This window comes from Enhydra lutris, unplaced genomic scaffold (genome assembly GCF_002288905.1).
Source record: "Enhydra lutris kenyoni isolate GAN:26980312 unplaced genomic scaffold, ASM228890v2 scaffoldscaffold3, whole genome shotgun sequence".
NCBI lineage: Eukaryota > Metazoa > Chordata > Mammalia > Carnivora > Mustelidae > Enhydra > Enhydra lutris.
The window spans coordinates 41969261-41985857 of NW_019154087.1; the positions used below are offsets into that span (position 1 = coordinate 41969261).

Consider the following 16597-nt stretch of genomic DNA (forward strand, 5'->3'; position numbering starts at 1 on the left):
AAACTCTATGTCTCTTCCCTCCCAACCGCTTCTGTTTATATTTGTATTTCCTACTCTCCTGCCCATCACTACCTAAATAGGTCTCTTCTCTTTAAGTAATATGAATGATGATGAAATGCAAACAACTTTCCCGATTTTGAGATACATGCTCAAGAGATCAGCAAGTCTGAGGTTAAAAGGCTAAAGAGCTTACTGGTTTGCTAACTAACACCATCAGGCACAGTAACTAGATACCTAATACAGTCATCTGCCTGATCACTGTGAAGCTCATTCACACACAGATGTATTTCATCCTTCAAGAAATGCAGGTTGCTGCTCCCATTACTCACAATAACCAGTTGCTCTGAGTGTGACCCATAATATTGACAATACCTGTCCTCGCCTTCTGGTTTACTGGGTGTTTTCTGAGGGTAGTAAAACATGGTACAAATGGTATCTTCTTGACTTTTAGATGCCTCATGTTGACTTTGTGTCTGGGATACCATGTTGTTAAGAGTCTGATGCAAAGATGAACTCCAGCTCATATTCGGTATTTTTGCTGGAGCTTTCACCAAGTCCTCTTCTCCACTCCCACTACTGTCACTATAACTGTCTCTCCTGGATGGGGATGTGCATGATTTCTTGCTTGTGTCGTACATCTCATTTTCATCTGAGCTGGTGCCCTGCTCCACACATGCTGGTTGAGAAGAGTCTTTCGTGTTGTTTGGGAGCACTTGTGCTGGAGAGTGCAGTGGGGTCTGTAATGCACACAGTGAAAAAGAAAGAGTCTGATGACTTATATTAACTTTAGAACACTTTATTGAGGGGCGCTTAGGTGGCTCATTCAGTTAAGCATCTGACTTCGGCTCAGGTTGTGACCTGGGGATCCAGGGATGGAGATCTGAGTTGGGCTCCCGACCCAGAGGGGAGTCTGCTTCTGCCCCTCCCTCTGCCCATGCACACTCTCTCTCACCCAAATAAATAAATAAAATCTTAAAAAGGAGATGCCTGGGTCGCTCAGTCAGTTTAGCGGCTGCCTTCAGTTCAGGTCATGATCCCAGGGTTCTGGGATCGGGTCCTGCATTGGGTGGGGGTGGGGGGGGGCGGGTGCTTGCTCAGCAGGGAGCCTGCTCTGTCTCTGCCTACTGTTCTCTCTGCTTGTGCCTGCTCTCTTGCTCTCTCTGACAAATAAATAAAATCTTTAAAAAACAAAATCTTAAAAAAAATGAACACTTAAATGAAAAGGAACATGTTGAACAACAGTACTTTCTATTAAAATATTCACTTATATTTTGATAATAAAGGTAATTTATGCTCATTGGAGAACAAAACCATATATAAATATCATATATAAAAATAACTGTTGGACGCCTGCGTGGCTCAGTGGGTTAAGCCTCTGCTTTCAGCTCAGGTCATGATCTCTGAGTCCTGGGACTGAAGCCCGCATCGGGCTCTCTGCTCGGCGGGGAGCCTGCTTCCCCTTCTCTCTCTGTGCTTGCCTCTCTGCCTACTTGTGACCTCTCTCTCTCTGTCAAATAAATAAATAAAATCTTAAAAAAAAAACAACTCTTAATATTACATGACTTATACTATATTTTATAATTTGTATCCTTTTTTTTTTTTTAGGATTTTATTTTTAAGTACTCTCTCTATCTAACATGGGGCTCAAACTCAGGACCCTGAGGTCAAGGGTCACATGCTCCACTGACTGAAATAGCCAGGCACCCCTGTAAATTACTTTCAAATTTAGGTTTCTATTATGAGTACTTTCTGAAGTCCTTACACATGCTTTGAAAAAAACTGCATAAAACTGCGTAATGATCCCACAATGGCTATGCCTTACATTTATTTCAGAATTATTTTATACGGAATTGTTGCTAACTTTTTACTATTAACAGAAATCCAGAGATTCTTTGTATGTACATTTCCACCCCAGTTTCTCGTTATTTCCTTATAATTTTCCATTTTTAAAAAAGATTTTATTTATTTATTTGAGAGAGAGAGAGAGAGACAGAGATCGCAACAGAGAGCACAAGCAGGAAAGAGAGGAAGAATCAGGCTTCCTGCCTAGCAGGAAGCCTGACATGGGGCTGGATCCCAGGACCCTGGGATCATGACATGAGCCCAAGGTAGCTGCTCAACTGAGCCACCCAGATGCCCCTCCTTACAATTGTATATTTAATAATCAGCACATAGGATGTTCTTAAAGGCCTTGTTAATATTTCCAGATTGCTTTATGGAAGGGTTGTATCAATTTATACACTCATTAAGAGAGTTCCACTCAGTTCTTATCTGGTGCCCAAAACCAATGAAATTCTCATAAAATGCTGTTTAAAACACACCTTCAGAAATGAAGCTTTCCTAGTAATGTCCTAACACTACCCCCCTCCCTGATATAAAAGCCAAGGTTTCTGGGGCTAGACATTTCTGCCTTTCATATCCAGGAGTCATGTTTATTTTTAATGGAATACTCTTTTAAGTAGACAGGACAAAATCTTTCTTCAGTTATATTATTATTCATCTAAGTATGGATTCCTATCTATCAGCATATAATTTATAAATAACCATCAGAATAGATTTTGGATCCTTTAACTGTTTGCTTGACATAAGAAAGGGAAATGGACAAACATATTGCTTACTCTTTAATTTCTGGAATTAAAAATAAAGGCATAAATTCTTTTTTTTTTTTTTTTAAGATTTTATTCACTTATTTGACAGAGAGAGACATAGAGAGGGAATACAAGAAGGGGGAGTGGGAGAGGGAGAAGCAGGCCTCCTGCTTAGCAGAGAGCCCGATGCGGGGCTCAATCCCAGGACCCTGGGATCATGACCTGAGCCGAAGGCAGATGCTTAACTGACTGAGCCACCCAGGCGCCCCTAAAGGCAGAAATGCTTAAATAATTTTCATTTTTATCTAAACTAGCTCAGAATGAGAATTATGCTTTCCAGTTTGGTTCAATGAAGAAATGGACAAAAGGGTTTTTTTTTTTTTTTTTTTAAGATTTTATTATTTGACAGACGGAGATCACAAGTAGGCAGAGAAGCAGGCAGAGAGAGAGGAGGAAGCAGGCTCCCCGCTGAGCAGAGAGCCCAATGCAGGGCTTGATCCCAGGACCCTGAGATCATGACCTGAGCCGAAGGCAGAGGCTTTAACCCACTGAGCCACCCAGGCGCCCCGGACAAAAGGATTTTGTAACCATTATTTTGTATCTTTTCCTAATTACACTTAGAAAACAAACTCCTACAATTCTAGAATTCCAGAAGTGGAAAGGAGAGAAAGGAAAGTGAATTGAATTACTTTATATTACAAATGCAGAATGCACTCAGAGGCTCCATGACTCCTAGCTAAAGAATAAGGTAGGATGAAACCCAGGAGCCATCAATCAATGATGAAACCACTGTAGCTGAATTAATCACTCAACTGCTATTCTATAAAAAAAACAGACTTTTCACAGGTCTCACCAAAAGAGCAGGGTCAATTTCCGGTAGCACACCAGGTGAAGGTCTACAGAGCAGCAAGGATACTTCTGGGGATGTACCCCTGAGAGCAGATATGACTTCCTAGGGGTACCATGAATGACAAACAAAGATACAGTTCAGCCAGAATTATGAAATCATTATGAAAGGCCAATCCATCTCATTATTAAAAGTGCTACATTTAACACCTGGGGGCTCACCTGCTGAGACAGTCCTTTCAAAGAGGCTCCATTCACTTTCAAGATAACATCTCCCACATCAATTTTTCCACTTTCTGCTGCTGGCTGTCCAGGAAAGAGCTTTTTAACCCTTACTATGCTGGCATTCATTTGTTCAGGAATCAGACTGTCTTCTCGAGAAAAACTGAATCCTAGACCTGAGCTATTTTTCAACAATTTTACTTCAAACGTATTCTCTGGAGAGAAAAAAAAAAGATATAAAAAACTTAAATATTCTTAACATGCTATCTTGAGATGAATATATGAATATACAAACATATATACTTTAAGATACATCTTAAAAAAGCCCATTTTCTCAGAAAATTTATAGCTTTATAGGCACTTACTATACTTTTATTCTATATTCAAATCCTACCTCACACTCTTTTTTGTTAAGAAAACTTAATAAACTAAGCTGCATGAACTGAGCTACTTGAACAGGAGAGGGTTTTGATATTAAGGTTCTGAAAATAAAATTATGTTTCAATCCCATGTATTTTAAAAGATTGTAGAATAACATAAAAAAAAGAGAGAAAAATCTGGGAAAGGAGAGGAATGAGGAAAATTTGGGTACATAATGGGAGAGAGATGGTAGGAAGAGCAAAACAAATGTTAGAGAAGGGTGGAGGAAAGTAAGTGGATATTCTAATGTTTTAGTGAGGCATACTTTACTCTAGGAAGCTGCAACAGCATTTTGAAGAAATTCTCATCAACAAAATAAGCTGAAAGAATAATAACCAGGAAAGAATGAAAAAACACATTTAAAGAAGGAGTAATGGAAAAAATAAAGAATACCAGGTAGTAAGATAAAGTGAGTATGCTAATTTTGTTTTCATAAGGAGATAAAATAATACAGGTTGGGCTAATTTTTCTCCTTATATTTGTGACTAATTCAGAGGTACTAACATTTGGCAATCAAAAAAGGATTTAAAATAAAAGACAACAATGACTATATACCACCACCATCATTTATAAAGTAAAGGACATCTATGCCCCTAAAAATGAGATAAATGGAATCTCAGAATAAAGGGTACTTTTGTACTATGAACACTTTTAGCCTTACGAAAGGCTACATCATTCTTAATTTTCTTATTTTCCTACCAAGTAGTGTTATGTCCAAGGGCTTGCAAAATTTTTAAGAAAGACCACTCTCTGGCAACTATGAGGTGAATTTCTGCCTAGGGTTAGCTTGACAGATTCATAAAATGAAAGCAAAATATACAAAATGTTAAGAGTCAAGGTTTCCTATGGATTTAAAGCCATTCTTGGCAATTATTTATATATTTTTTTCCTTCGAAAATTTCATTTGAATTTTACACTATTGAAAGCACTATTAGGTGGCCATAATTTGTCTTATGCATGACTTCATTAACTAAGGTCTTTCAAACTCTAAGAGGTGCACATAGGTGTCTTAAAAAAAATTGCTATAGTGCTCCATCAGATTATTTACAGTTGACAAGAGTAATTAGAGAAACTCAGCCATGAATTATGATCCAATATATAAAAATTAAATTTTGAGTAAGTCAGTAAGAAGTTAAAGGTGAGATGACAGTCTCTCAAGGCCTGACCTTCAGTGACAAAGCTGTAGTCTTTGACATGAGTCATTTTCTTCGTTTTTTCTGGGGCTTGACCTTGGGCATCTGGATCTGGAAGGGTACACTGTGGGGACAGGGAGACACGTTCTTTGGATGCTGGAGACTGCCCCTTTTCTAATAACAGGTGAACCACCTGGACAAATGGAATAGCACTTCATTAACTAAGAAGAATTATAAGAAAGTAGATAATTTTTTTGTATAGTTGTTGGTATAAAATCATTTACAATAACTACTTGGTCCACCAAAATATAGGTAGAGGAGGAAAAAAAATGAAGAAACAAAGCAAGGGATTGAAAATGTCAAAATCAAGGTTTTCTTTTTCTCTCTCCCTCTGCCCTTCTCTCACTTTCTTTTTCTTAAAAAAAAATTTTCTCTTCTAGAATGAACATAAACATGTTATAGAAAATTTGGGCACTAGAATAAAATCACCACTATAATATACAGGCCATTAAAAATAATTTGGTAAACTTCAGAAAAAAATTTAGCCTTTGGCTGAAAAATAACTAGAAGTGAAAATCACTAGGTATTTGTAGATGTTTACAAAAAATTTTAAAAATGCAATCCCCACCATTTCTCCTGTCATATCTGGTAATAATAGGACTAAATATGATATAGAAAGCCAAGTTTCCTCAGTGAAAAATTTCTGTCATAATTCTTGCTTCCCAATTTGAAGGAAAAGAAAATACCAGAACATTTACAGGAATCAGGCTTGGTTTCTTGACTAACAAATTTGGAGACCTAAGCGAGACAGATATTATTCACACATTATTATGTTCTTCTAACATATCTTAAAAGGTTGGTATAATGAGCTATTATTACTTGTCCGGTATTTCTCAGCGTTTCCACAGCCTGCTTGTGGGTAGCTCCTTCCAGACTAACTCCATTGACGGCAAGGACACGATCACCTATAAATTAAGCAGTAATTTTGAAAAAAGCGAAGTTATAAGATAAAGATTCTATATGCTTTTTAATATCTTGTGCTATTGTTTTATATTGATTTATTTGAGGAGAGACTCAGAAATTCTTGACAAACTCAAGTCACAGAGTCTCTTTAATACATATCTACTTTCCAAATTCTATGACTAATCTTAAATACAATTTTGAACAAGATATTATTGTATGTATTATAGAATCAATTTAAATCATGGAAAAAGATTAACTGACTACAAATGTAGAGAGATTAGAAGAAACTAAGCTAGTTAGTTTTTATTAAAAATGTAGACATCAGAGTGTTTTTACAAGGGCACTATTCCTTTCCCATTTTCTGGCAATTTGCTTCTTCAAAAGTACAAAACACGAAATAAAACACTGTCAAGATATTTTCTGATACTAGAGAATAGGCTGAAAAGAAGAGTTTTTAGAATGACATCAGGGAGTTTTTTAATACTTAAGTCTTAAAATAACTGCACATGTTTTTATTTTATATTATGAATATTTGAAGTCTCTATCAACTTTCTAATTTCTTATTTATTTGTTGAAGTGATAATCCTATGTATAATTCCTGTACACACACAAACACTCTACCTTTGTGAATTCTACCATCGGACTCAGCTGCTCCCTTGGGAATAACAGCTTTCACATAAATGCCACCATGTCTGACACTGGTATTCACACCTCCCTAAGTGGAAAAAGACAAATAAAATAACATTTTGTCATATGGATAATTTCACACTCCATCTTTCAAATCTGAGACCTAGAAAGCATTCAGTTCCTCAGCCAAAGCATCAACACATCAGCACATGCAATTAATTCAAAACCCAAGAATATTTCTAGCCAGGTTTTCCAAATGTAAAGCAGTTACTCTTTAGAAAACTCTTTACTCAGAAAACAACATGCTGGGTCTTGAGTATATGAATTGCTCTCCCTTTGTAAGACTATATCATGCATTACGAGCAAGGAGAAAGCAAAATCCATCTATGCAAAATTAGTATGAGAACATGACTGTCAGAAAAAACAGCATATAGAGTAATTTACTTCAGATCATATTTGGTAAACTGCAACTTGCAAATCTATGAGTCAAGGAACTTTTTTTTAATTTTAAAAGGCTTTGGTAGGTTAGTTTTGTTACACTGTAAATGAGACTTAATGAGTAGATTCTCCATCTCTTGTGAATGCACAGGTTTTAGCTCCCTTCACACCAGGAAGATAATAAAATTCTAAAGAAGTCAAGGGCAAGAGGTAAAGAGTTACAATATTTTAAAAAGTGCTTGAAAATTAGGTTTTCTTTTTGACTTCTATATGTTAATAGTGCTATTTCTACCATGTTTTGAAATGGCTTTTCCTAACTAACAATATCCTTTAAATGTCATAAAGATAAATAAATAAACAATTTAGAATTAATAGACTAGAATTCTAAAGTATTTTCATCAAGTAGCCTATGCTTATATTTAAATACTATAAAAGTACATATGTTCCTTGGGAACCTCTAATTTTAATATACTAGTCATGTTTACAATTAGGATATGTTATGGGGAGTAAGGGCATGTAAATACACATTAGAATTTATTTATGATGTAGGTTAAAGTGTGTTACCCGATGTTCATGTAGAAGGGTCAAATGTATGTAAAACATACTTATTAATTTTATATTTTCTTAGTCTTGTGTTCAGATTAAGCATTATGAAATCTATGTAGTTTAAGTAAGTAGGATTTGTCTAATTTCTTTTAAACCACAGGAAAAAGTCACTAGCACATAGCTTTTTAAAAAAGTTTTAAGATACAATTTCAATTTGTAATTTGGGAAATTATTTGACCGGTTTCCCTTCAGAAGCAAAATAAATAAGTTGGCATACAATAGGCTGCTGGAAATGGAGAAGAGAAAACATTTGAAAACCTTGTCAAACAGTACCGTGACACTTATCCCCAAGCTGTTATCATTTTTAGCCAGTTCAACCTCAAAGATATCTCCAGGTTTAGGAGGTGATGAAGAAAAAGTTTTAAAATTCATTTTGTTGGATGTATTCATTGAGGAGGAAGATTCCTTAACAAAGAAAAACAAACAAAAGGATTTCTTGTTAGAGTCAAAATGAGTTACTACTGGAAGATCAATATATGCTTTTTGGAAAAATTAAGGAAAGCAAGATATTAAGGGATAGACTAAATTCAAAGATCATGAGGGCTGGAAGCCATCTCAGAGATCATCTAATCCAATGCCTTTATATTTTATGGTTGAGGAAATTGAGGTCTAGAGATTAAAGGGCTTGCTTCAAGTCAAACAGCTAGATAAGGCAGAGTGAAGCCCAGAATCCAGTTCAAACCTGGCTTTTACATAATCCTTGTCCAATGTTTTTTATGCTCTCACATTAAGAAAGTATTTCTCTTTCCTTAAAAATCAATATATATCAAGCAGCAGCTTTCAACTGGGACCGCTAAGATGAAGGGGCTTCATGCTTACTTTGGTTACATTTACAAATCCAGTATAAACAGAGGCACAACAGCTAAGCCCCATTTGTAAGGGCATAACCCTCTTATGTGGAATGTTGGTTCCTCCGTGAATCAAGAGCTCAAGTTTCTTTTCTGAATCCGCTTGTGAATGTGAGTTTACATTTATAACATTTCTAGGAAATGAGCAATTCTGTATGTTGTTGTTCTTATTATTTTCATATGTTCAGAACTTTAGAAGAATTTAGGCTATTCACATAGTCAAATGCCCATTATACGAACTGTTTAGGAACAACTATTCCAGATACTAAATTCTTATTGATATAAACATTAAGTATGCAAGAGACAAACAACCTGTAGAAAATAAGCATAACCTGATTATTCATTTCTTTTCCAACTTCCAGGTTGCAAGTATCCAGTATCATAGCCATTTTAGAGTTAGCATTCAAAGCTGCTAAATTGTCTGAAAGTTAGCATCAAATGCAGTAGCAGTTAGTAACACAGGACATAAACTATTCCTCCTTTCCAGAATAAGGTAAGCCGTTTATAGTAGGTTATTTTCCTCTGTAATATATTCGCTGTTATTTGTTTTATTCAATGAAAAAAAAAAAAAAAAAAGAAAACAACAACAAACCCAGAGATTCAAATTAAACTATGCCTTTTTTGGTGTTTGATGATCCTGACTGCTCGAATAAGTAGCTTCATCCATGTCTGAATCTCCGCGGTCAGAGTAATCTGTTGCATCAGAAATGCCTGGTTTTTTTGTTTTGCCTCGGTTACTGTCCGTAGCAGTCCTCTTCTTCTCAGTGGTTTTGGATATCACCGAAGGGGAAGGGCTGCCGCGCTGTGTCTCCTGCCAGGTTCGGTCACCCGCAGGGCTGGCAAAGAAACCATTGACCTGGCTCTGGGACAAGCTGGCACTTTCAGTCCTGGAATCCTGAGAACTCAGGCTTCCTTCCCGCAGGCCCCCAGACAGCCCAAAAGAGCTCTCTGAGACATGCCTTGGGGTACCCTGTGGCCAGCGGTGATCCTCAGAAGAATCTACAGCACTGTCTTGCATGTAGGAAGGTTTCTTCATGTAGTTTTTCATGCCATTGGCCATGTGCACAGGAGTAGAAGGCACTAGAAGTCAAAATCCATCAAGGGGAATAACAGGTAAGTGACACATATACCTGTGCTACATACTCACAGTGTTTCTTAATGACCGTGAAAGGATTTTACATAGCGTAACGTATTCATAACACCTGATCTGGGGCCTGGAGCCAAAATGAGGACCTGACAAATATCGCAGGTGCTATTTTCTTTGCCCCTTCTTTTGGTCATTTCTGTTGCATCTTCTATGAAAGTGCATACCCCCCTTGCCTTAACTCCCCCTTTCCATTCTCCAGTACCTATTTCAAGTCACTCTCCTCTATGAAGACTTCAATTCCCTAACTAGAAATAATCTGAATCATCAAAACTCCTTGCTCCTTATTTAATGGTTATTTATTTACCTATTTTATATTGTCCTTCTAGACTGCATTTTTTAGACTCCAAATAATTATCAAGGCAACCCCAAATTCCTTATGTATACGGTTCTTATCAAGAGCCACCTAAAGCTTTCCTAAGTAAGACACAAATCAAAGATTTCAGGAAAAAAATTACAGTTGTAAATTTATAAAATATTAAAAGTTCTTTGTGAGCCAAAACAAACTGAGGGTTAATGGGGGGAGGGGGGTTGGGGGGGTGGGATTATGGACATTGGGGAGGGTATGTGCTATGATGAGTGCTGTGAAGTGTGTAAACCTGGCGATTCACAGACCTGTACCCCTGGGGATAAAAATATATTATATGTTTATAAAAAATAAAATAAAAAAAAAAAAAGTTCTTTGTGAGCAAGTGAAACCAAGGGAAATTTAAAAGAGGAATGAGCAACTGGAGAGAAAATGTTTGCAAAAATAACAAAAAATAATCAATTATCCCTAACAAAGAGTTTCTAAAAGAAAGAAAGAGATGTAAAACTCCTCTACAACAAGGGTATGGAATGTAGACTGGAAATTCAGAGTGAAATACAAATCATAAGTATATGAAAAGATATTCTCACGTTGCTCAGGGATGTGCAGTTTAGTGCAGTTTTCTAGCTCTGTGGCTGATGTAAATGAGAATGACTGATAATTTCTCACACCACTGTTGGTGTGAGGAGATCACTGTCACATGTACATGGCTGACTAAATATTAATAAAACTTGGGCAACAGATAGCATTTGTCAAAAATGCAAATGGGCATATGCAATCTACTTCTAAGTGTCTAACCTCTAGGAATATGTACATTTTCCAGTGGTGTATATACAAGTGTGTTTGTTGGAAACCACATTTATAAAAGAATTATAGCTATCCTGGATATACAATAAAAGAAAAACATTACATTTTGATGCACCCATGACATGAAATATATCACCACATAAAAAAAGTGTATATTCATGGATGTTTAGAATATAGAGTATGCAACTTGCAAACTGATATTTAGATTAAAAAAAAAGTGTATGTGTCTATGTGTGTGTGTGTGTGTGTGTACACAAGAGGCAGTATTTTGTTTCCCCCCAAATTTATCTCCAATATACAGAGAATGACATAGTCATCAAAGAGTTTCCCTAGAGAATGGGTATAAGGGAACTTTTCCTTTTTACTTCATTGATTTCTGTATAAATTGGATTTGTTTTAACTAACTAGTATGTATTCTATAACTTTAAATATATTAGCAAACAAAGAAAAATAAAAACCTTTCTCTTTGGTGGTTGATACTTGAGACGGAAAGCCTAAGGTATATGTTCTAGGTTCTTTGAGTTTTATTTCAAGTTATACTACAGTATAGCTAAACATATGGTAAGATTAATCTAGCTTTCTGAAGTTAACAGTTTCACAGGACTATACTTTAACATTATGCTTTTAATTTTTATTAAGAATGAATAGTAAAAAATAAAATAACCACATGAAAGTCTGCTAAAAAGAAAAGCTTTATTGGTCCCTACACTAGGTAAAGTTTCTCTGCTAAATACTCTCAGTACCTTGGACTTCTTCTTAACATTTATCATAGTTACAATGAGACATTTGTTTAGTTGGTTGTTCAATATTTGCCTTCCCTGATAAAGTGTAAGTCCCATGAGGCTGGCAGAGTTTGTGTCCTGCACATCACAGGCATTCAGTAAACATTTGTTGAACAAATGAATGCATTTTATATAAAATATCTATTGAAAAGAAAATCATGAGGGGAGTCCCTTAGAGCTTTATTTAGATGTAAAATGAGTTTCTTCTGAATTCATATGCTTCTTTTGCTAAAAAAGGGTGAATAAAAGATCCCAATTTTTTTTCCTTTTTTTTTGGGAGCAAAAGGCTGCTTGAAAAGAAGTATGCTACATTTTCAAATGTAATCATCTTCCTCTGCCTAAGATGATCAGGCTACAATTCGATTATAAGGCTCTTTTGGGCAGTGATGGTGTTTTCTATTTGTTGTGTTTGTTCAAGTAACAAGTACTGAAAACATTATTTATATATGTACATATTTTGTATACACACACACACACACTATATATATATATATATATATATATATATATATAAATAAAACACTTAGTGAATAAAAGAAACTGCAGTCAAAATAACTCATCTGTATACAACCCGAGAAAGTTTTATGTCACAACATATGGTTAAAATGTTTTCTTGGGGCGCCTGGGTGGCTCAGTGGGTTAGAGCCTCTGCCTTCGGCTCAGGTCAGGATCTCGGGGTCCTCGGATCGAGCCCCGCGTTGGGCTCTCTGCTCGGCGGGGAGCCTGCTTCCTCCTCTCTCTCTCTGCCTGCCTCTCTGCCTACTTGTGATCTGTCTCTCTTTCTCTCTCTGTCAAGTAAATAAATAAAATCTTTAAAAAAAAAGTTTTCTTTTTGTTTCTATTGTATCTTAATTGTCTGAAATTATGCCAAAAATCCACTATCTAAACTTGTTTTACAGGTAACATTTAAATATTCTTTTACATATTTCTCAGTATCTTTGGGATGAAGGTAACTCGAACATAATTAGCACTACAACGTTTTTGAAAAATACTGTTAAAAATGACAACTAAAGGGAGGAGTCAAGATGGCAGAGAAGTAGCAGGCTGAGACTACTTCAGGTAGCGGGAGATCAGCTAGATAGCTTATCTAAAGATTGCAAACACCTACAAATCCAACGGGAGATCGAAGAGAAGAAGAAGAGCAATTCTAGAAACAGAAAATCAACCACTTTCTGAAAGGTAGGACTGGCGGAGAAGTGAATCCAAAGCGACGGGAAGATAGACTGTGGGGGGAGGGGCCGGCTCCCGGCAAGCGGCAGAGCAACGGAGCACAAAATCAGGACTTTTAAAAGTCTGTTCCGCTGAGGGACATCGCTCCAGAGGCTTAACCGGGGTGAAGCCCATGCGGGGTCAGCGTGGCCTCAGGTCCCGCAGGGTCACAGAAGGATCGGGGGTGTCTGAGTGTCGCAGAGCTCGCAGGTATTAGAACGGGGAAGCCGGCTACAGAGACAGAGCCGAGGAGTGAGCTCTAAGCTCGGGGTTACCTTGAACCGGTCGCAGGCTCGGTCAGCTCGGAGGGCGGCCGGAGGCAGGGTGATGGGAGTAATTGGGCACTGTTCTCTGAGGGCACACTGAGGAGTGGGGCCCCGGGCTCTCGGCTCCTCCGGGCGGGGGACCGGGAGGCCGCCATCTTCATTCCCGCCCTCCGGAACTCTACGGAAAGCGCTCAGGGAACAAAAGCTCCCGAAAGCAAACCCAAGCGGATTACTCAGCCCGGCCCCTGGTAAGGGCGGTGCAACTCCGCCTGGGGCAAAGACACTTGAGAATCACTACAACAGGCCCCTCCCCCAGAAGATCAACAAGAAGCCCAGCCAGGACCAAGTTCACCTACCAAGGAGTGCAGTTTCAATACCAAGGAGAGCAGCGGAATTCCAGAGGAGGAGAAAGCAAAGCACGGAACTCATGGCTTTCTCCTCATGATTCTTTAGCCTTGCAGTTAATTTAATTTTTTTTCTTTTTCAATTTTTTTTCTCTTCTTCTGCTAAATTTTTTTAACTTTTACCGTTTTCTTTTTTAACGTTTTTTAAATAGTTTATCTAATATATATATATATTTTTTCCTTTTTATATTTTTTCTTTATCGGTTTTCTTTTTTTAATTGTTTCTTTTTTTTTTTTTCCCGACCCTCTTTTTAATCCCCTTTCTCCCCCCTCACGATTTCGGATCTCTTCTGATTTGGCTAAAGCATATTTTCCTGGGGTTGTTGCCACCCTTTTAGTATTTTACTTGCTCCTTCATATACTCTTATCTGGACAAAATGACAAGGTGGAAAAATTCACCACAAAAAAAAGAACAAGAGGCAGTACCAAAGGCTAGGGACCTAATCAATACAGACATTGGTAATATGTCAGATCGAGAGTTCAGAATGACGATTCTCAAGGTTCTAGCCGGGCTCGAAAAAGGCATGGAAGATATTAGAGAAACCCTCTTGGGAGATATAAAAGCCCTTTCTGGAGAAATAAAAGAACTAAAATCTAACCAAGATGAAATCAAAAAAGCTATTAATGAGGTGCAATCAAAAATGGAGGCTCTCACTGCTAGGATAAATGAGGCAGAAGAAAGAATTAGCGATATAGAAGACCAAATGACAGAGAACAAAGAAGCTGAGCAAAAGAGGGACAAACAGCTACTGGACCACGAGGGGAGAATTCGAGAGATAAGTGACACCATAAGACGAAACAACATTAGAATAATTGGGATTCCAGAAGAAGAGGAAACAGAGAGGGGAGCAGAAGGTATATTGGAGAGAATTATTGGAGAGAATTTCCCCAATATGGCAAAGGGAACAAGCATCAAAATCCAGGAGATTCAGAGAACCCCCCTCAAAATCAATAAGAATAGGTCCACACCCCGTCACCTAATAGTAAAATTTACAAGTCTTAGTGACAAAGAGAAGATCCTGAAAGCAGCCCGGGAAAAGAAGTCTGTAACATACAATGGTAAAAATATTAGATTGGCAGCAGACTTATCCACAGAGACCTGGCAGGCCAGAAAGAGCTGGCATGATATATTCAGAGTACTAAACGAGAAAAACATGCAGCCAAGAATACTATATCCAGCTAGGCTATCATTGAAAATAGAAGGAGAGATTAAAAGCTTCCAGGACAAACAAAAACTGAAAGAATTTGCAAACACCAAACCAGCTCTACAGGAAATATTGAAAGGGGTCCTCTAAGCAAAGAGAGACCCTAAAAGTAGTAGATCAGAAATGAACAGAAACAATATACAATAACAGTCACCTTACAGGCAATACAATGGCACTAAATTCATATCTCTCAAGTTACCCTGAATGTTAATGGGCTAAATGCCCCAATCAAAAGACACAGGGTATCAGAATGGATAAAAAAACAAAACCCATCTATATGTTGCCTACAAGAAACTCATTTTAAACTCGAAGACACCTCCAGATTTAAGATGAGGGGGTGGAAAAGAATTTACCATGCTAATGGACATCAGAAGAAAGCAGGAGTGGCAATCCTTATATCAGATCAATTAGATTTTAAGCCAAAGACTATAATAAGAGATGAGGAAGGACACTATATCATACTCAAAGGATCTGTCCAACAAGAAGATCTAACAATTTTAAATATCTATGCCCCTAACGTGGGAGCAGCCAACTATATAAACCAATTAATAACAAAATCAAAGAAACACATCAACAATAATACAATGATAGTAGGCGACTTTAACACTCCCCTCACTGAAATGGACAGATCATCCAAGCAAAAGATCAACAAGGAAATAAAGGCCTTAAATGACACACTGTACAGATGGACATCACAGATATATTTAGAACATTTCATCCCAAAGCAGCAGAATACACATTCTTCTCTAGTGCACATGGAACATTCTCCAGAATAGATCATATTCTCAGTCCTAAATCAGGTCTCAACCGGTATCAAAAGATTGGGATCATTCCCTGCATATTTTCAGACCACAGTGCTCTGAAGCTAGAACTCAATCACAAGAGGAAATTTGGAAAGAACCCAAATACATGGAGACTAAACAGCATCCTTCTAAAGAATGAATGGGTCAACCCGGAAATTAAAGAAGAATTGAAAAAAATTAATGGAAACAAATGATAATGAAAACACAACGGTTCAAAATCTGTGGGACACAACAAAGGCAGTCCTGAGAGGAAAATATATAGCGGTACAAGCCTTTCTCAAGAAACAAGAAAGGTCTCAGGTACACAACCTAACCCTACACCTAAAGGAGCTGGAGAAAGAACAACAAAGAAAGCCTAAACCCAGCAGGAGAAGAGAAATCATAAAGATCAGAGCAGAAATCAATGAAATAGAAACCAAAAAAACAATAGAACAAATCAACGAAACTAGGAGCTGGTTCTTTGAAAGAATTAATAAGATTGATAAACCCCTGGCCAGACTTATCAAAAAGAAAAGAGAAAGGACCCAAATAAATAAAATCATGAATGAAAGAGGAGAGTTCACAACTAACACCAAAGAAATACAGACAATTATAAGAACATACTATGAGCAACTCTATGCCAACAAATTTGACAATCTGGAAGAAATGGATGCATTCCTAGAGACATATAAACTACCACAACTGAACCAGGAAGAAATAGAAAGCCAGAACAGACCCATAACCAGTAAGGAGATTGAAACAGTCATTAAAAATCTCCAAACAAAAGCCCAGGGCCAGATGGCTTCCCGGGGGATTCTACCAAACATTTCTTTTTTTTTTTTTTAAAGATTTTGTTTATTTATTTGTCAGAGAGAGAGAGAGAGAGAGCAAGCACAGGCAGACAGAGTGGCAGGCAGAGGCAGAGGGAGAAGCAGGCTCCCTGCCGAGCAAGGAGCCCGATGCGGGACTCGATCCCAGGACGCTGGGATCATGACCTGAG

At 37.5% G+C, this 16597-nt stretch overlaps 1 protein-coding gene across 1 annotated transcript in view; it reads right to left on the bottom strand.

Annotated features, from left to right (window-relative positions):
- LOC111155470 (protein tyrosine phosphatase, non-receptor type 13) overlaps positions 1 to 16597 on the bottom strand; it is a 212861-nt gene that overhangs the window by 36644 nt on the left and 159620 nt on the right. The window contains exons 25-32 of the mRNA XM_022515639.1: positions 9308 to 9771; positions 8117 to 8248; positions 6794 to 6887; positions 6089 to 6174; positions 5243 to 5402; positions 3657 to 3871; positions 3442 to 3540; positions 373 to 737 (exon numbers count right to left, since the gene is read on the bottom strand). Of these exons, the coding sequence (XP_022371347.1) occupies positions 373 to 737; positions 3442 to 3540; positions 3657 to 3871; positions 5243 to 5402; positions 6089 to 6174; positions 6794 to 6887; positions 8117 to 8248; positions 9308 to 9771 (1615 nt within the window). The remainder of the gene's footprint in view (positions 1 to 372; positions 738 to 3441; positions 3541 to 3656; positions 3872 to 5242; positions 5403 to 6088; positions 6175 to 6793; positions 6888 to 8116; positions 8249 to 9307; positions 9772 to 16597) is intronic.